The 27,546-nt window shown below is 30.7% G+C and overlaps 4 protein-coding genes across 4 annotated transcripts; 2 read left to right on the plus strand and 2 right to left on the minus strand.

Moving 5' to 3' along the window:
- The first annotated feature begins 1,281 nt into the window (after positions 1-1,281).
- On the plus strand, positions 1,282-5,053 carry LOC100797935 (alpha carbonic anhydrase 7). The gene is made up of 7 exons (XM_003535140.4): positions 1,282-1,605; positions 1,784-2,001; positions 3,083-3,189; positions 3,553-3,667; positions 3,815-3,979; positions 4,544-4,597; positions 4,763-5,053. The coding sequence occupies exons 1-7, from the start codon at positions 1,509-1,511 to the stop codon at positions 4,841-4,843; spliced, it is 837 nt and encodes a 278-aa protein (XP_003535188.1). The 5' UTR covers positions 1,282-1,508; the 3' UTR covers positions 4,844-5,053.
- Positions 5,054-9,602: 4,549 nt separating this feature from the next.
- On the minus strand, positions 9,603-13,265 carry LOC100784540 (alpha carbonic anhydrase 7). The gene is made up of 7 exons (XM_003536961.5): positions 13,018-13,265; positions 12,379-12,596; positions 11,624-11,730; positions 10,872-10,977; positions 10,591-10,755; positions 9,981-10,034; positions 9,603-9,823 (listed from the first exon to the last, which is right to left on the minus strand). Exons 1-7 carry the CDS (start codon positions 13,160-13,162, stop codon positions 9,728-9,730), a joined length of 891 nt encoding a protein of 296 aa, XP_003537009.2. The 5' UTR covers positions 13,163-13,265; the 3' UTR covers positions 9,603-9,727.
- A 3,504-nt stretch (positions 13,266-16,769) lies between these two features.
- On the plus strand, positions 16,770-22,526 carry LOC100798459 (triosephosphate isomerase, chloroplastic-like). Its single transcript, NM_001254682.3, has 9 exons — positions 16,770-17,067; positions 17,340-17,366; positions 19,187-19,256; positions 19,666-19,789; positions 20,620-20,704; positions 20,809-20,941; positions 21,214-21,387; positions 21,954-22,036; positions 22,144-22,526. Exons 1-9 carry the CDS (start codon positions 16,906-16,908, stop codon positions 22,198-22,200), a joined length of 915 nt encoding a protein of 304 aa, NP_001241611.1. The 5' UTR covers positions 16,770-16,905; the 3' UTR covers positions 22,201-22,526.
- Positions 22,527-23,310: 784 nt separating this feature from the next.
- LOC100785064 (aquaporin TIP1-1) lies at positions 23,311-24,669 on the minus strand. The gene has a single exon (XM_006588738.4). The coding sequence runs from the start codon at positions 24,451-24,453 to the stop codon at positions 24,118-24,120; it is 336 nt and encodes a 111-aa protein (XP_006588801.1). The 5' UTR covers positions 24,454-24,669; the 3' UTR covers positions 23,311-24,117.
- Between the last annotated feature and the right edge of the window lie 2,877 nt (positions 24,670-27,546).

Here is a 27,546-nt window from a genome sequence, read left to right on the forward strand (position 1 = left end):
GTCTTATAGAAGAAGTGATGAATCTATGGTAGTTAAAAAAGAATAAAATATTTTTAGTCGTATATTTTATAAAAATAACTTTTACGGGTTCCATAAGAATAACCGCGAAATGGAAAAAGAAAAAAAGAATACGCGTAGTGTGTGGTTTGTCTCAACTCTCAACGCGTGCCACGCACAAATACAAACAATCTTCTTTTGACTGTATTGTTTCTAATTATTTGTTTTTACTATTTAACTACACGTTTAAAATTCAAAATAATACCACCACCACTTTAAAATAATAATAATAATAATACCATCACCTACTAAAGTTTTTCGATTTCGGATTCTCTATGATTGGTTTTTCCTTGCACTCATTTACATAATCAACGAACCAGAATGATCGAATGAAATCGAACAACATAAAACAAAAAAAAAATCAAAATCGGATCACTAATACAAATCTAAAATTTAAGCCATGTGATCTTATGCAACAAATACGATTCACTAACTGCATAAATCCGTGAAACATGGTTTTTTAGAGAATTAGGTTTGCTAAAGTTTCATCTACCTTCTACCTAACAACGTGAGCTAGATCCAAATAACTAGAATTGATCAAATTGATTTCACATGTCCCTGCCCTAATCATAATATTTCATTTCACGGAGAGGTTAATCATCATAGAATTCCATATCCCGTACACATGTAGGGTTGTTCTGTCCTTATTAACATAGACCAATAATTGATTTCACTTCTATATAATTATTTTTTTGTACTAAAAATAAATAGAGAATAAATTCAATGCCTTTATTTAAGTTTGATTTGAATTCTTACCAACTAGACACGTCAAAGGACATATACAAATGTCGAAATTTATTTTGATGTTCTTCGTAGAAACTAGAAACAAAAAAGTGCTAGATGTATTGTGTTGTGTGCTATTTGTTAAATGCCCTCCAAAAAAGAAGAAAACACGGAATTGAATTTAGCTACTCCATTTCTTTCTTAGTAACTTTATAGACGTAAGTTTACTTATGTTTCGTTTTTTTCAAGACTAATGATATAAAATGGAAAACCAGTCTTTGTTGGACCGAGACTCTCGTTTTCTTACAAGTACAAAACATTCTTAGTTTACATTTCAAATAATCGAATAATAAATTTTTTGATGTAGATTAATTATCAATAAAATTGAAGAATATTTTGTATTAATATTATGATCACTCAAAAATAATTTAATAACGAAAAAATAAAAACAAATTTTAAAACTGAATTTTTTTTATAACAAAAACTGAAAAAAGAATGTTTTTTTTCTATAACCAAACTGAAATTCTATGACTAGGAAGTTTCGCTTTCCCTCACCAAACCTTAAAACATTTTTAATGCCTGGCAATGTATATATATAGCATGCTTAATGTCCTTCCATATCGCAAAAGATATCCCTCCTCCCTTTAATTGCATATATCTGAGAATCACCCTTTTTATTGATTTAAACTTTGGAAATCTCAATCTTCATCTTTCTGATTGAAATCAACATGAAGCATCCAGGCAAGCTTAGAGTGTTTCTTCCAAATTTGATAATACTTGTAACCATCCTTCTCCATTCAACATGGATTAATGCACAGGAAGTTGGTAAGTGGAACAAGTCTTTTAATTTCATTCCTTTTTTTAATCGAAGACAATAGGAAATGATGATTTACAACAACTCACACATCCTACTTAACCAAGTGAATTAAACCTTTTCGGTTAATTTAATTTCCATCTTTTGATTCGTGCTTTGTGGCTAATGATCATGTATGTGGCTGTGTAGAGGATGAGAGTGAGTTTGATTACATAAAAGGGAGTGAGAAGGGTCCCTCACACTGGGGGGAACTGAAGAAGGAATGGGAAACATGTAAAAGTGGCAAAATGCAATCTCCAATTGATTTGTCAAGCCACAGAGTGAGAGTGGTGCCAAAGTTAGGGGAGCTTAAGAAGTACTATAAGCCTCAGAATGCCACTGTCAAGAACAGAGGCCATGATATTGAGGTAATCAATCAATCACTCATCACAATATCTCAAAACCTCAACCTCAACCATATGTATTCATGCAAGAACATATATGCTTTAATTTTATTTTGTGTTTCAAATAAAAATAAAGGTATAGAAAGAACTTTATTGTAACAGTTTTCTGAAGTGGGGTTCCCCTTTATTTCATCTGAAAATGTTTGCTGAAAGCTGGTAATTCCTGAGCCCACCTACAAATTCATTGAGTGTGGAAGAGACATGATGATAGTGTCTTGAGTCCCAATAATGCACCATGATGGATCATAGATATTTAGTTCTACAGAAACATTAGTTTAACAATTTCAAACGGCTAGAATTTTTCCTTATTTCTTACGTTTAATTTACATAATTTATTCTTTTCTTTTTCTTTTTCTTCTTCTTCTTTTTTGTTTCTCTTTTTTATTACATTCTTCACTTTTTCTTTCTTTATTTGTCTGCTTCTTCTATTTATCTAATTCATATTCATTCTAGCTACACCGCTATTTATAATCTTACTATTATTTTATAAAAAAAGATGCAAATTTAATATCTTAAAAACATACAAAAATGTAATATGTTTTTTTTATTTAATAATTAGAAAGATATTATAAGGAATTTAGAATTAATGTTTCTGTTTCACAAAAGTCTCATACTTCTCGCAACCTGACGATTTTTTCTTATCTGTCTTGCACATGCCTTAAAAAAGATTTGTCCAATTGACTCTGGTTTACATGATACTATAGTGCAACGGTAAAGAACAGTTTGCATGAAATAACCGAATCAGATGCAATTCATATACCCAAGGGTTCTTATTTGTTTTTAAACTTTTGTACATTTTATAGTAAGATGAAAGAATTTTTTATGATTGAGTATATCTGTCTAAATTATACACAGCTCAACATGTCTGGGCAATGAACTGTCATTCATATATTAGCTAGCTGGCACTAAATTTGTTCAGATTAAGCTATAATATATATAAGATTAAACTATAAGATATCCATATTGTTATTTAAATTTAGTTGGTCGCTCAAACTTTGATTAAAATCTAAAATCTCTTTATAATTTACGTAACGTATATATGCAGCTGAAATGGGAGGGAGATGCTGGATCAATAAACATCAACGGCACCGAGTTTTTTCTGCATCAATGCCATTGGCATTCACCTTCAGAACATACAATCAATGGCAGGAGGTTTGTTTTGCTTCAAAATCACTGTCTTTAAGTATTGTATTAATATATTAATACAATAATTCTTCTTGATGATTAATATTATATTATGGATGGAACGTATGCACAATATTTAAATATATTTTTATGTTGCTCTTTGTTTAAAATTAGAATTTCACCTTCGTTGTTAATTAAAAGTCAACTCTTATTATGTCAGTTATATTGATTAAGGTGAAATATAATTTCAATTTTGATGAAACACTAAATTAAAGTACCCTAGTACTTCTGTAAAAAAAGTGCCCTAATACATCTAAGTTTTTTTCCTTATCTTATTTGATTAAAAATATTAATTAAAAAGTTTCTCTTAAAAAACTGAAATATTATTAGGTATGACTTGGAGCTCCACATGGTTCATGAAAGCAAAAGAATAAACGGGAAAGGCAAAATTGCTGTTGTTGGACTTTTCTATAAGATTGGACGGCCCGATTCTGTTCTCAACAAGGTAACTTTTCATTAATTTTGTTTAATGATCCAAAACGTAGCTAGGAATAAAAACTTATATACACACATGTACGATTGATGACAAGTTTAATTAGGATAACTATTTATCTGAATAATAAGTATATATATATGCTTGAAATGGTTTCAGTTGTCAAAATTTATAAAAACCATGGTGGATGAAGAAGAAGAAAAGAACATTGGGGTGTTCGATCCCTCAAAAATTAAGTTGGGTGGCAAGAAATACTACAGATACATGGGCTCTCTCACTGTCCCTCCTTGCATAGAAGGTGTCATTTGGACTATTAATAAAAAGGTAATATATATATATGCTTTAATAACCTTCAATACGTTGTTTTCACTAATTAATTTTGAAATATCCTCACGTTACTTTTCTAATATTTCTTGTGCACCCTGTTATTCTTTCAATCTAGATCATTCTTCCTTTTTTGATGCATCTTGATCTTCTCACATCTCTCTTATACTTTTATATCTTCCTTTCTTGTCTTTCTTTTGTTTTAAAGAGGTCATATATATTTCAAAGGCCTATATATCAAGAGGATCGGTCTAAAAATAAAAATAAAGTTATTCACAAACAAAAAAACATTTATTATTAATTTTTATAAAATAAAAAAGATCACATCATATCTTGAAAAGGTTATTTATGTTGATAAAAAATCTAACATATAACTCATTTTAAATATTTTTTTTCTTAAAATTTATTTTAGATCTCCTTCATCGTTGGATCGATCTTATATATTAAATAATATTTTTCTTTTTTTTTTTATTGAGTAAATTAAAAAGAAAATATATATTTTTTCTGCCATGAATTATCGTAATTACCTTTTTAATTGAAACTTCAAACTTGCATGTTCATCAGATAAGAACTGTGTCGAGGGCTCAAGTCAATTTACTTAGAGAGGCTGTCCACGATGTAAGTATTCTACTTTGATTTATTGTACTAATAATGAAATCAAACATATATATAAATTGAATTCAATAATGTTTAGCTATTTCTTTTTGAGGGAAAAAAATAAACTAGAGATATCAACTTCAACCATCTCTAACTGTTACCTATGTGCGATTTACTCTATGGCAGCATGCAGAGAAGAATGCCAGACCTATACAACCCCTGAATAGACGAGGGATACAACTCTATGCCCAAAAGCGGAAGGATTAATAATTAGCCACATAATTTAATTTTGTCGACAATGATATTTATTTGTCTGTTAATAATTCTTTGATTATTAGTCGTCGTTCCTATATATATATATAGTCCTATCTTGTTTTCTAGCATTTTGCTTTTTATTCCTCTCTTATTATGATTTTGTATACTCATGCGATCATGGTTGTAATAATCATATAAAATACTACAATAATTACATATTAATTTGTTGGTTAATTACCTGTTCTCTTGCATAAGAGTTAAATAAAACTAAACTGAACTGTTTCTTGACTTTGTTCAAAATCAACTCAATAACACAACTGATTATGCAATTCGGTGTATAGACCTGAACTGAAGTAGTCAACTTAGGTAATGCATGCTTATCTGGTGTGCATCCTTCAAACGGTCGTTCAATCAAAAGTAAAAAATTATTACTTCTCACACAATGCTACTTTGAAATGTATGTCCATCCATTCAAATGGTAAATCAAACACACATTGAATTCGTTGTGTTCTTCATTTTGCACTTTCCGAAATTATAGCTTTCACGTTTAATGAAAAATCAACTTGAATATAAACACACCCTAATTTTGTGATCTTCTAATGTATCTTATATTTGTTAATTTTAGCATTTCTGATCCCCTTGTTAACATTTCCACTCTTTGTCTAATTACATAACACGTTAGCCTATAGCGCCTTAATTAGTCATGAGAGTTAAAATAAAATAAAAATAGATAAATAAATAAGAAAATATTAAAAACAGAAACAAGCAAAATAAATGAAAGTAAAAATATTGAATTGATAAAGGAAAGAAGGGGAAAAAATAACGAACCTAACCTTGCCCCTTGCCACCATATTCACTTAATTAACACCTTTCAACTTGCAAGTTAGAGCAGCCCTAGATAGGTTTCTGTCATCTCCTTAAACAAACAGTCATTGTCCCACATCACTAACATTACAATGACCTTTCCATTCAACAAACCCAACCTTGCAGAGTTGCACCTGCATCTAGCTTTGCACTAAATTAAGTAATTAAACCGTGTCACATGTGAATCTCCCATATAAACAAAACATATGCCATAGAAGAACTCTGAATCATATCCACAAACCATGGTGAATCACCTCTACCACTTCCATGTTCAAACATGACAGTTAGTTGATAGTTAAAATATTATTCATTAAAAGTTTTTCAACAAACATATAGAATTAGAATTGTTTAACATATATAACCATGCAGTCGTCGGACCGAGGGAAATTGAATTTGAATCCCTTGACTGGAAATAAATGCACCAAAAAGTTATTTTTTATAAAAAAGAATCGCTTGACTTCTTTATCTCTATATATTTTTTCAGGTTAAATTCTTGTCCTACATGAAGAAATCTACTAGAATCTTTATGTGCCCCATATTTTTATCACAGCCGCCTCTGACATTAGTGATTGATTCATTAACAAGATTAAAATATCAACTTTAATTAAATGATAAGATGTGCGTGTCTATGTATAATTAAATGAGCCTTTTTAAAATAGAATGTCACCAATTATATTGATAATAATTAAATGATAAGATGTGTGTGTCTATATATAATTTGTATTAATTAGTCTTTTAAGTCTTAACATACACTCTCTCAGCAAAAAGTATTAACATACACGTATTTGCAGTAGAAAATAAAAATACACGTATTTCGTTAATCAAATTAGTTATATTCAGATTTGTGATATAAGAATTAATTTGATGAAAAATATATATGCATTCGTCATGCATCTTAAGCATAATTATTTCTATCGCGTAAGTATTATTATGAAGCGACACTAGCCTAAATCTTCTTCTCTCCTGTATAAAAATATGTTAGAGATTTTTAAAATATATTTGAATTTTGTAATTGATTTCTAGAATTTTTTTGTTTCTTGCTAGATCTCTCTGAAAGTTTAAAAATTTTGTGAGAAATTCCTATCATTAGTCTCTATCCAAAATCCATTTGAACACGTCAAGGATACATATATGACATCCAAACATGTGAATTACGTCGTCGACGTCCAAACGCGTGAACTACACTGTCTACAATGACGACGACACCTCCTCCTCCTCAGCCACCCTCCTTGCCACTGTCACTGGCTTCCTCACCTCCCCCTCCTTCCACAACTTCACCGACAACGTCCTCCCATCCTTCCTCCCCACCTCTTCCCCCTTCCTTGGCTGGTCCTCCGCCAGTGTCGCTCCCCCTTTCGTCCCTCCATGTGCCAATTCTCTGTCACCTCCCTCTCCTCTCTCTCCCAATTATCTTCCCAAATCCAAAACCCAAACTCAATTTCCATCAAACCCTCTCTTTTCCCTCTTTGCATCTTCCTCCTCCGCGCATGAGTATCGCGTCTTCCAATTTCGCCTTGCCTCCTTCTCCTTCGAGCCCCGCTCCCTCGATGTCATCAACATTGGTCTTGCCTTCCGTGACCACTTTAACTTTATTTTCTTTTTTTAATAAAAGTTTATTGAATTAAATTAAATATAGAAATTAAAAAAATCCAAGTGGAATGCTATGTCATTGATACCTCTAACATGGTTTCGCATGTGTATCGCTAACGTGTTTAATTAGCGGACACACCATTATATTTTGGACGAAAACTAACGACAAAGATCTCCCACAAAATTTTTGAAGTTTCAAGAATCAACGAAAAACAATTTTTTTTAGGAATCAATTATAAAATTTGAGTATATTTTAGGGATCTATATCATATTTAAACCTATTAAATAAAATGTAAATAGAGACTCTAAGCAAAGGGATATGCTTGTACCATGTTTTACAGCTAACCATACGTCTCCTTTGTGTGTGTGCGTGTCTGACTCTAATATACATCAAACAATAAAAAAATCAAACTAGCCCGCTCTTGCTGATTTGCTAGGTTTTCGTCTCCTTCCTTTTGTCTCACATGAACTTTAAGTTCCTTGTTGGACAATAAAATTATACGTACGGTGGTGGCTCTAATATTTATCAAACAATAAAAAGAATTACAAAAATTAATCTGACCTTTTCTTGCTTTTGCAAATGTATGATTAGCTTGGATTTTGTCTCCTTTTGGCCTTCCTTGAACTTGAATTCCTCAATAAATATATGGTCGTGACTCTTATACCAAAACGACAAAAAATTACACAAATTAAACAGACCTATATTCTTGCTTTCGCAAATTAAATGCTATGATTTGCTTGGATTTTGTCTCTTTGTTTTGGTTTTTTGGTTAAATTAAGTTCCTCAATGACGACTATGTGCATTCAATCAGAGTTGATCTAATAATGAGTGATATTTAAAACAAATTTTAAGATAATTTTTTTATTTTACCTTTTTGTCACATGTGATTTTTTTATATAAAAATTAATAATAGATGTTTTTTTGTGACCTGTTGGTGTGTTGCACCGTTTTTTTGGATTTTTAAAAAATTATAATAAATATTTTTTAATCAGTGGACGTAAAATTTAAATTTTTTAGTTGTTTTACTTTTACTCTTGAGCTGACCTTGTATTCAATAAGATAAAAAAAAAAATGCATATTTTGCTTCTACTTGAAATTCACGAGGTGTGCCTTTTGCCTCTACTTGAAAGTTTAAACATTTTCTTCTTTTTCACATGTTGAGAAAAAAACCAATTACTTATTTTTAAGGCTAAATTGTATTGGTTCTTCTAATTTTTCAAATTCATAATCTTGTTTCCCTAATTTTTAATAGTAATTCAGTCCTCCTAATTTTATAAATTAATAATTTTGATTTATCTGTTAAATTATTGGTTAAACTATAATTTTAGTTTCCTATAATTTTGGTTTCTTTTTATTTTCATGAAAGAAATAAATTATGCAAAATTGAAGATTGAACAAAATTGTGGATTTTTTAAAACATAATTTGGTCTTCATGTTTTAAAAAATTTACAATTTTGATTTAATCTTCAATATTTCATACATTTAATTATTTTTTATATTTTAATTAATTAAATTCTTTAATTGTGATATCTTATAAGTGAATATGTCAGGTTTAGGATTCATTTGCATCAAAATTAAAAAAAAAAAACTATCATTATTAATTTTTTTGAAACCTAATTTTATAAATTAATAATTTTGGTTTATCTGTTAAATTATTGGTTAAATTATAATTTTGGTCTCCTATAATTTTTAATCCATGATTTTTGTTTCTTTTTATTTTCATGAAAGAAATAAATTATGCAAAATTGAAGATTGAACCAAAATGGTAGATTTTTTAAAACATAATTTGGTCTCCATGTTTTAAAAAATCCACAATTTTGATTTAATCTTCAATGTTTCATACATTTAATTATTTTTTATATTTTAATTAATTAAATTCTTTAATTATGATATCTTATAAGTGAATATGTCAGGTTTAGGATTCATTTGCATCAAAATAAAAAAAGGCTATCATTATTAATTTTTTTGAAATCTAATTAATGGTTCTAATAAGAAATTAAATTTAATCATTATATTTTAAGAAAATGAATCAAGAGAATTATGAATAATTTAACACACGCATTTGTATTTTAGTATGTGTGCGTTAACAACCTATGTCATTAATATATTTTAAGAAAAATTTTAGTTATTCCTTGTTAATGCACTCACTAAAAAATACACACCCTACAAATATTTGTTATTGTACTTATACATATATTTATTTTTATTTTTAGTATGAATATGTTAACGAACTACATTATTAATCTATTTTAACTTTTTTTTAAAAAAGTCTTTAACTTGTTAATACATTTATACTAAAAATCAAGTATCTATACGTTAAAGGAAGTCTAATTTATTAACCATGAACCACCTAGCTAGCTAGAACATTATTATCATAAGACAACAATAACGGAGCTCTAAACATCATCATCATGTATTGTGTCGTGGAAGTAAACTCAGAATTAATAATATTCTGGTTTTGCTCTGCTTTTGGATCGGAAGTATAATATATCTCGATTGTAACGTCGCTGCATTGGCCTTGCATTCCTCTCTGCATGCTGCAATGGCCACAGCTAAATCAATAGGTTGGAAGTGCTTATGTGAGAGGTTCTTCAATGAATGAATTGAAACTATCCTTAGTGTAACTAAATTATCATCTAGTATCTTATAAAATTTGGAATTTTATATTGAATAATTGCGCATTGAGTGACTTACGTCATGCACTGCCTCCCTCAAAAGCCTCACTTGTTCTTCCGAAACTGTCCTAATCTGAGGAATATATAGGATAATTCCAAATTCCAAATCAATAATACACAGTCATAATAATTAAGAGAAAGAAGAGACGAAAGTAATTCAAAGAAGGAAAAAAAAAAGACTAGAATATAATTTTGGTACTTCTGACTTTTTTTTTTCTTGATTTGTTCTCATAAGTTTTAAAATCTTCATTTTACACTCTTGTTATTAAAGTATTTCAGTTAGATTAAAATAATCCATTTATTAGTTTTTTTTACACTATTAATATTAATTTTGATTGATGTAAAAATGCTCGCCAAAACAATTAATGTCACGTATTTACTAAATTAATGTGTAGTAAATTAACGGAAGAACTAATTTTTTTTTATCAGACGGAAAACTAATTTGATTTAACAGACACAATGTATAGGACTAAAATTAAAAAAAAATTAAATTTAAGAGACTAAATTAAAACAAAAAGAAATTGATATTAGGGTCCAAAATTATATTTTTAGATACAAAAGAAAACTTTTTGAAGTAACAGGTAACAGTTAGCAGGAAAAAAAAAATAGATAGTTTTAGTAATTTGTACCTTTCTATCAATGTTCCAGATGACACCTTCAGTACAAGGAGGAGTGGTGAGTGAGCCTACGTATCTGTAATACGCATTGCCTCTTGTCTGTAATCCTGAGGGATTTGTCTCTCCAATTTCTCTTTCTACTTCATTATCAACCAGGTGCTTTATGTCTTTCTCCAACTGAATATACAAATACATTATTAGTACTTGTTTGGTTGTTTTTAGAGTAATGATGGAAATTATGAAAATCAGAAAATATTAAATTGGAACAATGTTTTGGGGGTAATTATTATGACCTGAGAGAGAAAACGATCAGGACGATGACCAAACTTATAGAGAGCTCCAACCACAAAAATCTTGTTGTCCGGACTTACATGCACCATGTGCATCTCCAAGTCATATCTATTGTATTAAGAAAAATGCATGCATGGTTACTCATATTTTTAAAAAATAAAAACAAGTTATTGATCCTATAAAATCACTTTGTTCCAATTCAGATATCATCCAATTCAATACTATTGATACATTACAAATTCAATTGATTTATGTGTTTGGTTCGGAGTAATAAATAAGTTAATACTCAATTTAGGGTTGCTCCAATAACAAATGAACTCTAAAATAAATTTTAGAAGAAATATTTTGTTTTAAACGAGAACAATATATTAGGTTTTTTTTTTTTTGCAATCATACTGTCATTTTTTTCTAATAAATGTGGTCTTTTTTATTTTTTAAAATCTAAAAGTAAATTTTTTTTTTTTGTTAGTGGACGTAAGGCTTGAATTTTAGTTGCTTGAGCCTATCCTGGCTCAATTCCATCTCAAAATCTGGAAAATGACACAGAAACAACACCTAGCTGCTTCGCGTCAACTGCTAAGAGACGCAAATTAAACCAAACATGTTATAAGATGTATCATCATCAGTTTAATATGTGCTTCATGATGTCTCTTGAAACAAAAGTACAAATTATGTTATATATTTTTATAATATTTTTTTGAAAAAAAAACCGATCATTCTTAAACTTTTGAGCAAAAAAGAAGCAAAGACAGACCTCCTGCCATTCATGGAATGTTCCGAAGGAGAGTGCCAATGACATTGTTTCAGAAAGTATTCGGTTCCATTGAGGTATACTGAACCAGCATCATCCTTCCAATATACCTGCAACCACGTACAGCACATACATATATGACTATGCATCATGCTATTAAATTTTCATGTTCAAGGGATTGGTTGCTGTATTGTTGTGTATAAATTAAACACCATCTATATTAATTACATATCTTTCGGCTACAAACACGATTTAATCATGAGCACAAGATTTATCAATACCATTGTGAGAACATCATGCATACACCCGCAGCCAAAAGTCAAACAATTTCATAATAGATGGATTTTTGGTATAATCAGGTTTTTGTGTTATGATGTTGTTTTCGATATTTAGATTTTAAGAATTATGCAGCAAAGCTTGGATTAAGAAAATAAACGGGGAAGGACTGTTTGGTCTGTTGCATAATATATTGTAATATAAAATTTGTATTGAATTATTGATTATCCAATATTGATAGGTAAAACTACAACTATATCTATGTATAAAATAAACAACTATCCCGCGTTTCGCGCATAATTCAATTCCTATGAATGATGAAAGGTGTATGTATACGAAACTGTCATAATTTTTTTTGCAAAAATCAGTGTATTATTAAGAAACATATGTGGACACACATGTGGAATGTTTAGTGGTAATAATTAATAAAGACAATGATGAGTATTAGTATAGTATAATTTGCATAGAATGAAGGTGCTCACAGCAATATCATGGCCTCTGTTGATGATAGTGGCATTAGTAGCTGTGTAGTATATATCAGGTTGGCGACATCGAGGGATAATTTTGACTCTTGCACATGACAAGTCTATGGGAGATTGCAAGTGTCCATTTTTACAAGATGACCATTCTTTTTTCATCTCTCCCCAGTGACGAGGCCCCTTTTCACTTGCTCCAATATAATCGAACTCTCTCTCGTCCTCTGTACAGTTACATACATTTCTTCTAGTAATTGCATCAATTACCACATACATAGATAGAATTAAAAGTTCCTTTGATTTGCTCAAATGTAAGAGTATCACAACACAATACTGCTTGATATATACCCATTTGATTTTAAGAATGGTCATGAGACACGACAAAAAAATTAAAAATGGTATAACACAGAACTAATATGTTAAAATTTATTACTCAAATATTCACGGAATGTCTTTTTGTTTCAGGTAGTAAATATATGTTCAAAAAACAGTTGAATCTAACGCCAACGAATACACAGATAAAAGTTACAACATAGTTGATTTAATATTTTTGCATTGGAACGCGTAATTTCTCCGTTTAACATGATTTCAACACTAATTCAAACACATCCTAAGTCAAAAAATAAGTTTTGGCCAGAAAATTACCAAGTTCTTCAACTTGTGCTCTTGTTGATGTTGAAGCTAACAAGATCATGAAAAGCACGAGTAAATGTGGAATTATATATGTATTCACTCTTTGAAGCTTCATGCTTGTTAGATGTGAAAGAGAAACAATGACTGAGGCACTCATGGCTTAAAAGTTTGTTTGCGTACATATACAGTGCCAGAGGGTTATAAGTTGCATAATTTGCATCAATATAAGATTCAAAGAATGGGAGGCATGGACCAAATTATCTTGTCTTATTAAAAATACTCATCAATTGATGGCAAATGGAAGTACAAATGGCGCTGCTAAAGCATCCTTCAAATTCTTTGAGGAAAAGTAAACGATTTCGGAATGATTAATGCAAAATAAATGATGAGGTTGGCAGTTATTGAATTTCCAAAAGTAATATAGTGTGTTTGATTTGTCGTTCCACAACCCTTAACCTACTTTCGTTTTGAAACTCCCTCTTACATATTTTTCCGTTAAACAATCTTGAAATTCGTGCTGCCAACAAACCAAACGCATACTTACGTACGTAACAAGGTTGTCTATCAATAACCAGTACAAATTTGCATGGAGAAGAGACAAAAGAGTGAAAGACTCTCGTACAAAATATATATTCCCATTTTAAAATAATAATAATAATAATTAATTGCCCGTTTTTTAAGAAAATTCAAAAATGACATAAGGCATGAAAAATGATATGACAATTTAACACGCTCACTTTCTTCTACACAGTTTCGTCCCAATAATAATAATAATAATAACTTCTTAAAATCAAAGAGACAATATATAAATAACAATAAATAACACACTGTTAATGCTAAGACAAGCAATGGGATTATACTAAAGTCAACGTGTTGCATCCTTAAAGAACATAATTGGTGAACATATGGCTATATTATTATTTTTTTTAGAAAGGATTTTGTTTGATTGGTTAAGAACTGTTATAAATTTTTTGATATTTATATTTTATTACTAGGGAGAAAAAATATTATTATTTTTTCATTTGAAGGGAGAAGTCTAACTCAAATATTATTTAAAACAATTCACGCTTTGTATTGAGGGATTGGATAGAAAGCAAGGATAATTACACTCTTACCTTGTGAGAAAACAAGAAATATCAAGTTGGGGAAAAAGGCCATTTTGGGATTTGAAAATGTAAAATGTTTTCACTTTACTCTATATAGCTAAGGAAATTTTATATAAGTCTTCGGAATTTTCAGTTATTTTATTTGACTTTTTAAATTTAATTATTTATTGTCATTTTGATCTTTAAACCATGTTAATATTAAGTTACATGATTTTTTTTTAAAAAAATAGACTAAAATAATTGACAAATTATACTTTCATTTTTTTATTCTTACTTTCGAGAACGAATATAACAATACACTATATTTTCTTGGACCAATTATTTTTTAAAAATTACATTATTACAATGGGTGGCAATGTGGTAGCATGTGGCGGCTAGCATGATGATACCTTATTAGTTATTAGTTCCTTTTCACTAAACCAGTAATTAACTTTGCATTTGGTAGCCATGAACATAGCTGCTAGCTAGCATCACGGCAATGTGTGCCCGTGTGGAAATGTCACCACCTGTTAAATGCCAATTGCCAAACTCCTACAACTTTTTAGTGACCCTCCACCCTCCATACTTGGCAACTAGTTCCTTGTGTTTCAACTATTCTTTATTGTTTTTCTTGTGTCTCTTCTCATCATATTAGTTTATGGAAAGATTAATTTTATAAAATTATTATTCTCTTTAATTTATTTATTATTATTTTTTATTTGTATAAAATAACTTATGACCATAATTATTTTTGTTTGGAGAAAGTATTAGTTTAACTTTGCTAAGTCGATTAGTATCATTTATTGGTATGTTTGTCCAAGAATAGCAATATTTACTATAATAAATCTTCTGAAAATTAGAACGGGTTCAACCAATCAGTTACACTGAAAGGGATTCTGCATCACTTGGTTGCTTTCTCAAGGCTATGTTATTGATTTTATGTCCCACAATTAAGCAAAACATGATCAGTTTCTTACATGCATGTATCAACAGGGGTATTTTTGACATGGAAAAGCAATGAAGGTCACATAAGATGTCACAAGAAAGTCTACCGTTACATTCCAAATAGTATCTCCGAGTTCATTTGACTATCATTGTCTTAGTATAATTGTTAAATGGATTGAACATGTTTAAGTTGTCATTATTAAATATAACGGTTTTTATTTTTAGTTCTTATAAAATAAAATTTTGTCTCTCATCCCTACAATATATGTCAATTGTCATCATATGTGTTGGACTTTATGGTAAGATTTTTTTATCATTAAGTGTTGTAATTTTTTTTTTAATTTACCTAATGGGAGTAGTCTTGAGTAAATAATTCAAAAATTGTTCCTGATAAATTGAATAAAAAAATCCCCTTAATATTCAAAACTCCTCTATTGTGATCTTGCCTCTAACAATATATTCCTTATGTTTATATAAATATGACACTTTTGGTTTTATATTCATATAAAATATAATGATTTTATTTTTAGAATTTGTAAATGTAGAAAATATTTATTAATTCTTATTTTTATTTGTTCTTATAAATATAATGATTTTTAATTTTAGTTCCTACTGCCATAACTCATTAGAAAAACAAAAGCAAGTGATGACAAATATTATAGGAATAAAAAATAATTTTTTTCCAAGAAGCTAAAAACAAAAATCACGATATTTAGAAAAATGTAATATATATATATATATATATATATATATATATATATATATATATATATATATAACCTAATTAAGTTTAATCCTAAGCAAAGAACGTTTGAGAAAAATCATAAGGTAACTTGATTTTTTTCAGTAGAGATAACTTATTTAATTACCGAAAGTGATAACCTAATTGATAGGAACTTTTTAGTTGCTATCATCTTTTAATTTATTTTTTAAAATTGATAATTATATTTGCAAAATTGTTTCTCAGATGATGTCACCACAACACTATGATTACATCATCTAGGAAACATTTTTATTAAAAACCCAAATTTAAAACTAAATTTGGTTTTAAAAAGTTTGAAACGATTTTTTAAAATGATTTTAACAAATCCGTTTTATAAATAATTAAATGAATCATTTGTTAAAACTTAAAAGTAATAAGTTTAACTTTAAAATGAATTTATATTTTTAAGCTTTTTAAAAAATTAGTTTGAAAATGATTTATTTTATTTTTTATTTGGCTTTCTTTCCACAACCTTGTAACCACACTAGTGTGAAGAAGGGCACATGTGTTTTAATTAATTAAGAGATTTATTTTAAGATTTAGAGAAATTCTAGTGAGAAAATATATAATACATTCCGTTAACTATAGTTTTTATTATTAGATAAAATTTATAGAAAATATAAAAATTATGTAAGTCTCGCGCTTGTAATTTATAATTTCTAATAAATTTTAATTAATTAATAAAAGTGTGTCAAACATTTGTTATTAATGATAAGGAAAAATAATTTTATTCGACTAGAAAACAAGTATAGTTGAGTGAAGATTTTTTTTTTTCATTCTTTATTAATTATTTTAATTTTCATAAAAATTTAACTAAAAAAGAAATAGATCCAATCTAATTTTTCTTATGAATAATTTTAAGTTTTTATTTTTCATATATTTTTTTAATAAAAAACTTAAAATTATTCATAAGAAAGAAAGAAAAAAAAAATGGTATCCAACTAGACTTGAACGTGACATGAAGTCACAGTGGCTCACGCACACACTGTCTCCAACCAACCAAACCAACACAAGGATAATCTGTGACTGTCTTCAATCCAAGCTTAGATTGTTTTACTGTTACACCATTCCTAGGTACCATTTGCACCACTCTTTCTTCTTCAATCAATGGCAGCAACCTCAACATCCCTCTTCTCCTCAAATCTCCATTCTCTCAACTCACAACCTTTCTCTTCCTCACTCTCCTTCTTCCGAAATGTCCATTCCACCCTCTCTTTCCCTTCTTCTAAACCCTCCCGTGGCGTTGTAGCCATGGCTGGCTCTGGCAAGGTACTAATCTTCCCCTTTTATATTTTCCCCTTAAAAATCACATTTATTATCATGCCCTTTTAAAAAAAAAAGTATGACTTTCGATCGTTGAATCCCTTTTTTTCATTGTGATTTCGATGAGGAATGTAATTCTGCTTAGTTACTAATCACTTCCATTTGTCAAGGACTCAATATGTTATGATATGATTTTGTGTATAATCATTTAGTTAGCATTTATTTAATTCTGACTTCTTGTGTATAATGATCTTTTCCTTCCTTTCTGTGTGTTGCAGTTCTTTGTTGGTGGCAATTGGAAGTGTGTAAGTGTCTCACCCGAAATTCTTTTGCTTGTTATACCCCTTCTGTTTTTTATTGGTGAAAGGGGTTGTCTGTTCATTATTAGCATGTAATTTAATGCCTCGTGTAGCTGATTTAATATTTTAATTTACACATAAACTTCTTTTTCATGAGTGATCCATGTTTGAAGTTACATTGGTTATTGAGTGCCTATAACAATCCTTTTCCTTTACTTGGATTTGGAACTGACATCAAGGGCCTATCACTATGAGACCGTGGATAGAGTTAAAAAGGGAATGATTTAAGGCCTTACATGGGTGCATCATGACAAAAGATAGCAGGGAAATTAATGAAAATGTCACACACAATACAGGCTAAGTGGCTAGAATGGAGAAAGACATTGGGGGGTTATTTGTGATCGCAAAGTACCTAATAAGCTAAAAGGAAAATGTTATCGTATCGTTCTATTACTAGCTGTACTCTATCGTAATGAATGCTATATTTTAAAGGGATAATGAGAGAAAAAAGTGAGTAAAAAAAATGAGTATGTTAAGATGGATGTGTGATCACACAAGAAAAGATGGGATATGGAATGATTGTATATAAAGAGATATTGGTGTGACACCTGTTGAGAAAAAGATAACTGAAAATTGATTAAGGTTATTTGAACATGTGCAAAGAAGGCTATTGAAGCAAATGATGAGGAGAGTAAATCACACAGTTTTTAGCTCTGTGAAAAGGGTAGACGGAGACCAAGAAGAATATTGAAAAAATTATTAAAAGAATCTCAAAGTGAATAATATTTATAACAATTTGGTTTTTAATTGAGTTCAATGGTGTCATGTGATTCATGTAATGGAGGCCACCTAGTGAGATAAGGCTATTGTTGTTGTAAAATTCTCTCATTTAGCAGCTCTTTAGTAATTTTTGAAATGTAAAGTCTCCATCTTAACTCTTGAACATATATTTTAGCTGATAAGCCTTTGTAAACTTGTTTCCTTAAGTATTGAACAAATATATTTTTCCTGTTATTTCATCTGTCTCAATTCAACTCAGCCCTCCAGTTTGTGAGCTCCATGTGAATGACCTGTAATTAGTCTTTAAGGGCTCAACTGAGAAAACATCTTAATTAAGCACTTATTCAATAAACTGATAAAACGAAAGCTTATCCATAAGCTTAGTTGTGAACCTTATTGAATAAAAATATCTTATACGAATGTCATAAGGCATTTTGACTAGTTCAAATAAGCTCTTCCAAATCTCACCTTCTAACTTCCTGTAGCAAAAGTACTGCAGAGTTTGCTTGAACCCTTTTTTCCATCCATCTCTCCCTTCCCAAACCTGAAATTTTAGTGGAGCAACCTTTTCCTATTTCTTTGGAAGGAAGCTTTGGTAATGTCATAATCATAACTTTTTCTTGTTATCTGACTGACAAACAACTCTTCTGCATTAGAGAATCATAACTCACTGCAGGCTTTCTGACTCTTGATATTTTTTAGAAACAACTTCATTTAGAAGTTTTCTGGCCATAATATTTGACTCCACTGTTCAATGTTTAAGCTGTTCTCCTATCACTATTATTTTCTTTGTGAAAAATAATTAAATTACTGTTTTTTTTACCAGATTTCTGAGATTGGCACTCCCTTTTTGTTTGCTTTGTTTAATAGTTGTTTTGTTTCATTTGCTCAATCACTTATAATTGTATATGACCGATTTTATCCTTGTCTTCTGTCTATAACTAATCCATTCTACCACTAGCCTATTGCATTACATAGAACATTATTTTCTCCTTCAGTACACTGCCTCTTTACTTTTAAAAAAAAAAATTATTTCTTATCTCCAGAATGGGACCAAAGACTCCATCAGAAAGCTTGTCTCTGACTTGAACAGTGCAACATTGGAGTCTGATGTTGGTAAGATATATTCAATTTTCAATTTCATGTGTTTCCAGCAGAGAGTTGTAGTAATCAACGAAAAACCTATTTTCTTCTTTTGAAACTCCTAAATCTGTAAATAAAAGAACATCACTTACTGAGATTGAAAATGGCTTTTACCCTATGTAATACATTTGGGGTAAGCAAAATGTTGATGAAATATAAATATCTATTCCCAAATTCTGTAATAGCTTGGAATGCTGTCCAACATATGGGTGTAAGTGGGACCTTCCTATCATAATGAACCAATTATCAAAAACGAAAAAGGTATACATTTTAGTATGTGGTTTATACTAGAAACATATTCTTAATAGCATATGTTATTTGTCAGTTTATTTTGTCTTTTTATCCTGTTTTCTAATCCTTTTAATTTTTGTGAGAAGTACAGATGTTGTTGTTGCACCTCCTTTTGTGTACATCGATCAGGTGAAAAACTCAATTACAGATAGGATTGAAATTTCTGCCCAGAATTCTTGGGTGGGAAAAGGTGGGGCTTTCACGGGAGAAATCAGGTTAGCTTGCCTTTTCCTGTTAAGTTTCACAATTCACATGTCAATCGATCCTGGGACTTCTGTTTTCTTTATGGAGAATGTTAGGCTTGTTGGTTGGTGATGACAGATATAACACTTTTGAATAGACTTTTTTAACCAAAAAACAAATAAAAACTGGAAACTGAAATTTTATACCATAATTTGTATTTTTTCTGATATAATTTCTGATATTTTATCTGTCTTATTAGAAAGTGAATGTCACAAGTCAAAATACTTTCTCATCATGCACCGACTGCACTGAAGTTTCACTTTTGAGTTTTTTAAAGACATAGGTGCAAGTGTAACAGATCATCTGATAGCCAGAAACCAATCTCTTTAGTTCCATGTGCACTCCATGATCAACATCTTGTATTCCTTTTGAGTATTTCATTAAAACATTAGCATTATGAAATACTACATATTTTGGTGCATGGTATATATTACCTTCTATGAACTTATATTTCCCTAGGTCCTAAGTGCACCTAGGTGTTTTAGTAGGCATGTATTAGTGTAATATATTAATTTTGAGATTTTGCATGTATAAGTTCTCTTGAAATTGGAGTTAGATTCTTCTCCGGCATGGGTTTTGTACTATTTTCATCTTTACTTTCGGTATTAATTATGGCCCTGCAAGTGGTTCATTTCAAGCTTAACATTCTTCTATTTCCCCTAAATGTTTTTATGCTGGAAGTTACTTGGTCACTTTTTCTTTATTATGGTTTTGAATGTGATGTTCAAGCCAATTATATTGTTACCTTCTTGTGGTTCTTTGAACAAATTCACTTGGTTACACTTCCATCTGACTCTTTTAGTGTGGAGCAACTAAAAGACCTTGGCTGCAAGTGGGTTATTCTTGGACATTCTGAGCGAAGACATGTAATTGGAGAAAATGATGAGGTGAAAATTTTGGAGATACCTTCTATAGTAGTTTTCCTAGGGACCAGTATTCTTTGTAAAAGATGAAAATGTATAATATACTAACCGAAGATTGCAAACTCCAGTTTATAGGGAAGAAGGCTGTCTATGCTTTGAGTGAGGGTCTGGGTGTGATAGCATGTATTGGGGAACTGTTACAAGAAAGAGAAGCTGGGAAAACTTTCGATGTTTGTTTTCAGCAATTGAAGGCTTTTGCAGGTGAAAGTTTATATTTATTTGTAAGTTTAATTTATATACACTGTCAATATAAATTTTTTACACTATTAACCGATCAAAAATCATGATAGGTATGACTTTTAAGTTAATTATTATAAAAGTTAACTAACTTATCATACATGACAATTGTGATTAAATGTCAGTGTAAAGACTCTTTATTTGAAAGTCATTTTCTTTTTAGGTGGAGAAAAGAAAAGAAGGGGGAGTGGGTTGCCGATTGATTCCATAACATCCTTTATGTCCATTATATGCAGATGTAGTGCCAAGTTGGGATAATATAGTTATTGCATATGAGCCTGTATGGGCAATTGGAACTGGCAAAGTGGCCACACCCGAGCAAGCCCAGGAAGTCCATGCAGCTGTTCGTGACTGGCTTAAGAAGAATGTATCGGCTGAAGTTTCATCTAAAACGCGAATTATTTATGGAGGTACATTGGCTTTTGTAACTATGCATGCTGCATTTGTTAGTGTCAGAAATTTAAGATTCAGTTTAATAAGATTGCAAGCTTTGTTCAAAGTGGTGTAATCTTGGGATGAGAAAACAACTTATGCAATCTCTGCTGGCCTTTTGCATTAAAAAGCCAGCTGCTATTGTGCTTCAGACTTCAGATTATATTCTGTTTTACTAGTATACTTGCATTTTTCTAGGTACAGGCTAAGTGAATTTACGAAAATGAAACTAATTTAGAAGGGAATTCATGATTAACCTAAGGAAAAATGTATTGTTACAATATAAGTGAGCAGCTAGTAATTTGTTGATTACACTACATGATATGCTTGGTGGCCATAATCTTATCCATTCACAAACCTCTTATTGATATTAGATTAATAGATTGACTGTAGCATTGTCAGGTGCAATATTCTTTCTGTTTAAGTTTGGCATTTTTTACCATTTCAGAATTTAATTTTTCTTCAAATGAAAGATTTTAATCAGCCAGTACAGCGCAGCAGCATTGTAGTAGATATGCTAACATTGAAGTAATCTGTCCTTCAGGGTCTGTAAATGCGAGCAACAGTGCTGAGCTCGCGAAGCAAGAAGATATTGATGGATTTCTTGTTGGTGGTGCTTCATTAAAGGTACACGATTTATTCACAACTTCTTTGACTAGAATGTGCTTCATTCCTAGAGTTTGTAAATGAACACGAATGAATGTTTACTGATGTATTGATTTTTTGCTGTACAGGGTCCGGAGTTTGCTACCATTATCAATTCAGTCACATCCAAGAAAGTTGCGGCTTAATTACTTATTATGGTTTTCAAGAGCGCATTAAAAATGTGGCAATAACATGGGTGTATTATGAGTTTTATTTGTATCCCTTCTATGGCTATGATACCTGCGTTTAGTGTGCTACTTTGAAGAAATAATCGTTTATTTTTGTCAGCACCTAGAGGCTTGAGAGAACTTTTGAAAAATAAACGATTATTTCTCAAAATTCAAGTGTTTCTAAACATGTAAGGTATGAGAAACATTCTCCTTTTCTCATGAGCCATGTTTTCTTCATTTCTTGGAACAATTCCATATACGAAAATGTGCTAAAGGCAATAAATGTTCCTGAATTGCCGAATACATCACATATTAACAAACCTTGCATGCAATGTAAGGTTCATGATCACCACTGATTTATCACAAGAAACACAAATCATACATACACAACAAAGATATCATGTATCATCACTGGACCAAAGAGCTTCCATCTTTCCTGTTTTTTTTAAATAATAATTATAATAACTTCTGCGGATCCTCTGGTGGCGGTGGCTAACAATGATCAGCTCATAAATTAACCCAGTTAGCCCAGCACCCGACCGAGAGGCCCAACCCAGTAAACCCAATGGTTTTTCCAACTCCAGCCCACCACTGCAGGCCCAATCAATGCAGCCAGGTTCAGGGATTTTCTTCATGCATCCAACATTTTTCCAGCAGAGGGAAAAAATAAAAAATACCCTTACATATCCGTATGGCTCATATTATATTAAAAATATTTTATAAAATAATTTAAAATTAATGGTTCATACAAGTCTTGAATGTGTGACTTTCACATTATTAACACAATGCTTTAATCAACTGAATTAATATGTCAATTATGTTAAAAAATAATTGATGTTGTTATATATATCATTAAAATTTTTAATGTATATTTAATACACATAAGTTTACATAATAAAATTTTGATCTAATAATGTATTTTCTTATATATATATATATATATATATATATATATATATATATATATATATATATATATATATATTAAACCTATGATTTTTATTTAAAATTTATATATACAAAAAATGCATTATTAGATCAAAATTTATTTTCAAAAAATTTATTATGTAAACTTATATGTGTATTAAATATGCAATAGAAACTTTAGTATTATATATAGTGACGTTAGTTATTTTTTAATATGATTAGTCTACTAGTCCAATTAGGCTATAAAAAGAAGAGAAAAAAGAAAAAAAGGAAGGAAAGAAAAAAGAAGTAAAATGATAAAGTTAGATTTTTTTTTTTTAAAATGTTTGATGTTAAAGAAATTTAAATGGTTAGGAAGAATAACAGGAAACCCATGGCCGATCCCATCAAAAGGTCCACCAACCAAAATATTTGCTCCAACGATGAACCCAATCACAATTGGCGCTATCACTTCGAAACTACGGGTATGTATTTGAACTAGTATCACACATCAATGAAAATATCAATATATATCTTTATCTTCTTTGTAACTTATCTAATGGTAGTCTTTTATGTTACTTGCTTTAGCTTCTAGTATTAGCTTTCTATCAAAATTGATTTTGCAAAATGATCTATTGTTAAAATTTATTCTAAAATAATATCATTTTTTTAATGTTTTTTATATTGAAAAAAGATTAACAGTAAAACTTAATATGAAATTTTAGTATAGTTTAAAATTAATTCGGGTTTATAATCAACTTTTTTAACGAAACCAAACATGTGAAATTTGCTTAAAATCACGTTAATTGTATGAGTTTGATAGTGATCCATGTCGCTATAAAACTCAACGTGCATGCTAAGTTATTCACACTTTTCTGATAACTAGAACATATATGATTTATGATCGGATAACAGTTTTTTACTATAATACCTGTCCGCGCCGGTGGTGAATTTGAGGAGCAAGCAAGCGATAACGGAGCCGAGGATCTAGGCGATCCAGAATAGGACGCAGCGGAGCAAGGTGAGGTTGCCGCCGACGAAGGCGCCGAACGTAACAGCAGGATTGACGTGGCCACCGGAGATGTTAGAACTCACAGAGACGGTGACGAAGAGTGCGGAGGGCTTGTCGACGGCGACGGAGGAGCCGGAGCCGGAGCCGGCGAAGATGAAGATGAGTGTGGAGATGAATTCGGAGAGAGCGGCTCGCCACGTGTCGTGGTGAGTGACCTCTTGGGCTCTACGCACGATGGCGGTGAAACGCCATTGTCCATGTGATCGAGATCCGAAGGTGATGGGTGGAAAAAGTCTAGTAATAATACACATCCGAGAAGGTGATGGGTGCGCGCGTGTATTGTTGATAGGAAACTGACTGTAGCCGGCTCCGGCAAGGTAGGGTAGTAAGTCAATGCTGAGTTTCTTCTAAGGGATGCTGAAGCTTAGTTTAAGTTGTAAAGGATTTTGTCATTTTTTTTTTAAGATGATAATACACATTTGAGTTTTCTTTGGACTTGAAGAAAAGAAATAGAAGAGAAAATAAAATGGAAAAAATAAGATACTTTTAATTCTTTATAATTTTAGACTGAGAAAAATAATAATAATTAGAAGTAAAAGGGGAAAATAAAGATCTTCTTAAATAAAATTTATAAATTATGGAATTCACGATGCTTTTTTTATTACAAATTTTTAGCTTTTTTACTTGGGTAACCAAACAGAGAAGGACCAATCTGACAATTTCTACTTCCAATTTTTGCTTTCATTTCTTTTTCACTCTCACTCGCATTGATGTGTGCCAGCACAAGTTGCTCGTGTATATTTTACATTAAAAAAAATTGAGTAAAGGCTTAACTTTGACTTTTGAAACCTGATGTCTTACCTCACTTCCGAGCTTGATAAGTGTGGCTAAACCTCTTGAGCAATTTAATTTTCGGTGTTTGTGTGAATTCTGTCCTTTTTTTCTTCTTTTTTTTAATCTTTCAAAAGATCTAACTTCTAAATTGATGTGTGTGCTAGCAAAAAGGTCTCATCCTCATCAATTTTATTGGACCCTTCTACTCTGAGACCAAGGCCATCATCGTCTTTATTTTTCTTTTCTTTGTCGCACATCACATTGCATTGCACTTAGATTTGTAATTTATGTATGCAAATGTGAGGCAACAAGCGGAATATTGCTTTAGAGTTGAAAATTGGGGTATTCAAAACTGAATCAAATGGAGTGTAAAATAGAAATTAAAATTGATCCAAAAAACCATAAATTGTAAAAAAAATCGAAGGATATCAGTTTGGTTTGCTTTTTATTTTTTCAAATTGCACGATTCGATTCAATTTTTGGTTTGGCACACGGAAACTAAATCAACCGAATCGAACCACAATCATTAGTTTAGTATAGGGCTCATATTAGTCATATAGGTATACGACAATGTAACTTTAAGCTTATGTGAAATGAAAAACTTACACGCAATCTAAATCTAAGACTAAAACGCTTAACATCCAATGTCTCACTCTCCTTTCTTGTGAAACTCTTAACTGAAAGCCTAAAATCACTCTCTTTGCGACCCTCTTTGTGTTTGCGATGATAACTCTCTCCGACGACAACACTTACTATTTTTTTAAGTTTAATCGTTAGAACTTGAAAGAAAGTATTACATATTGTTTTTACTTTTAAATTTAATTGTTTATTACTTAAGTTGAATGATTATTATTCAAGTTAAAAATTTAACTTGACATTTTATACTGTTGATTGTTAAACTAGTTATTATTCAAGTTTTATCCAACTATAATAAATTTTTTAAGCATTTTTTAATACTCACTAGCAAAATTTTCAAAATGTAAAAATTGAACCAAACCAAACTCCAAAAGATTGGTTTGATAAGGTTCGGATTTCATAAATAATCTAAATCGAGCCAAATCACATCGCACTTAATTTTTTTGTTTGATTAAGACTAATTTTAAGTCAAAATTACACTAAACTACATTGTGAACACCCCTAATTTAGAACTTCACAAGAATGTTTGTACCTTGCGAGTCAAGAAGAAGAAGAACAAAAGCAATAAATATTGATTGTCATATAAGGCCTATGTTAAGAATTGGGTTAATTATGTTTTTTGTCCCTGAAAATCTTGAGATTTTCACTTTTTATCCTTGAACTAAATTTTGACCAATCTTAGTCATGATGTTTTCATCCGTTAATTTTTTTAGTCCCTACTATCAAGTACAACTGTTAAATAATAATGTGACAATTATATTTTTGTAGCGATGTTTTTGCTGGCTGTTATAATCCCCCAGAAATTACTTGGTTAAAATATTTAATAGGTATTACACAATTTCTGGGGCTAAAAACCTCCAAAAACTACTTAATTAGAACACTTAATATTGGTTATTCAAAATTGTTTCGTTGCAAATTTATTGTTCTCACGAATCTAACACAAATCGAAGAATCCATCAACAAGAAATTAAAACTTTAACAAAGTAATAAAACTCATGCACCAATAATTTATAGCCTTGTCCTCTAAACAACCAAGTTTCATGAAATACAGCCTCCTGCAGAAGCAAAGCACCAAAAGGGACGATAGCACCAATGAAGCAAGATTTATTGTTTAATTAATCATATGATCGAAACCCCTAGCAGCTTGTAGTGCAAGAACCCAATTCACTCCAACATTGTGCAATAATTTGTTGTAGCCACCTCCTAGTTATGCGGTCTTCCTAAATAAACAAATCAAGACCAGATAATGCAAACAAACAATTGTTCCTCCACGACATTGTTTCTGATTCCAACAATATCTAATTTTTTTTAGATCTTGCTCTCGATCTTGTCAATAGTCTCCACAAAATTTTTTTTGATTCCAACTTTAAAATCTTCTTTGTCAGGATTTTAGGGTTAGGGATAGCGTTCTCGTTTTGGATTCTAACAATATTGTCCTTTTTGATGCCATGCGTGATAGGACATAGAACTAGATGTTGATTTAGGTTGAAGGAGTCTGCTTGGTTGTGATAAGGGATAGGGTTTGGAAGTGGGAACGTAAATGGGTTTCAGGTTTTTCTCTCGTTCCACCGCATGGTCCAAGGCGCGGTTGTTGTCGAAGATGGTTCAAAGGTGGGTGAGGAAGCACATCAGATATTGACGAGTTTGCCATGAAAGTGGAGGAATCGGGTCAATGACCTTCACGAATGTGGAGGGAAGGGAGGAAGGCTGGTTGGGTGTTTGGGCTTGAGTTGGAGTTGGATTTGGGTTTGGGGGAAGAAGCAATTGTTTCATTTTAGGATATAGCATTTACTTTTTTAGTTTGAAGTTGATTAATGTTGTTGAATCCATGTTGTTTAACAAAAATGATGAAACTTTGGTGAGAGTTAATGTTGTTGACAATTGTAATGATCGAGAAGCATTTTCTAGTGACTTTTAGCCAAAAATCATTCAAT

This window comes from Glycine max, chromosome 10 (assembly GCF_000004515.6).
Source record: "Glycine max cultivar Williams 82 chromosome 10, Glycine_max_v4.0, whole genome shotgun sequence".
Taxonomy (NCBI): Eukaryota; Viridiplantae; Streptophyta; class Magnoliopsida; order Fabales; family Fabaceae; genus Glycine; species Glycine max.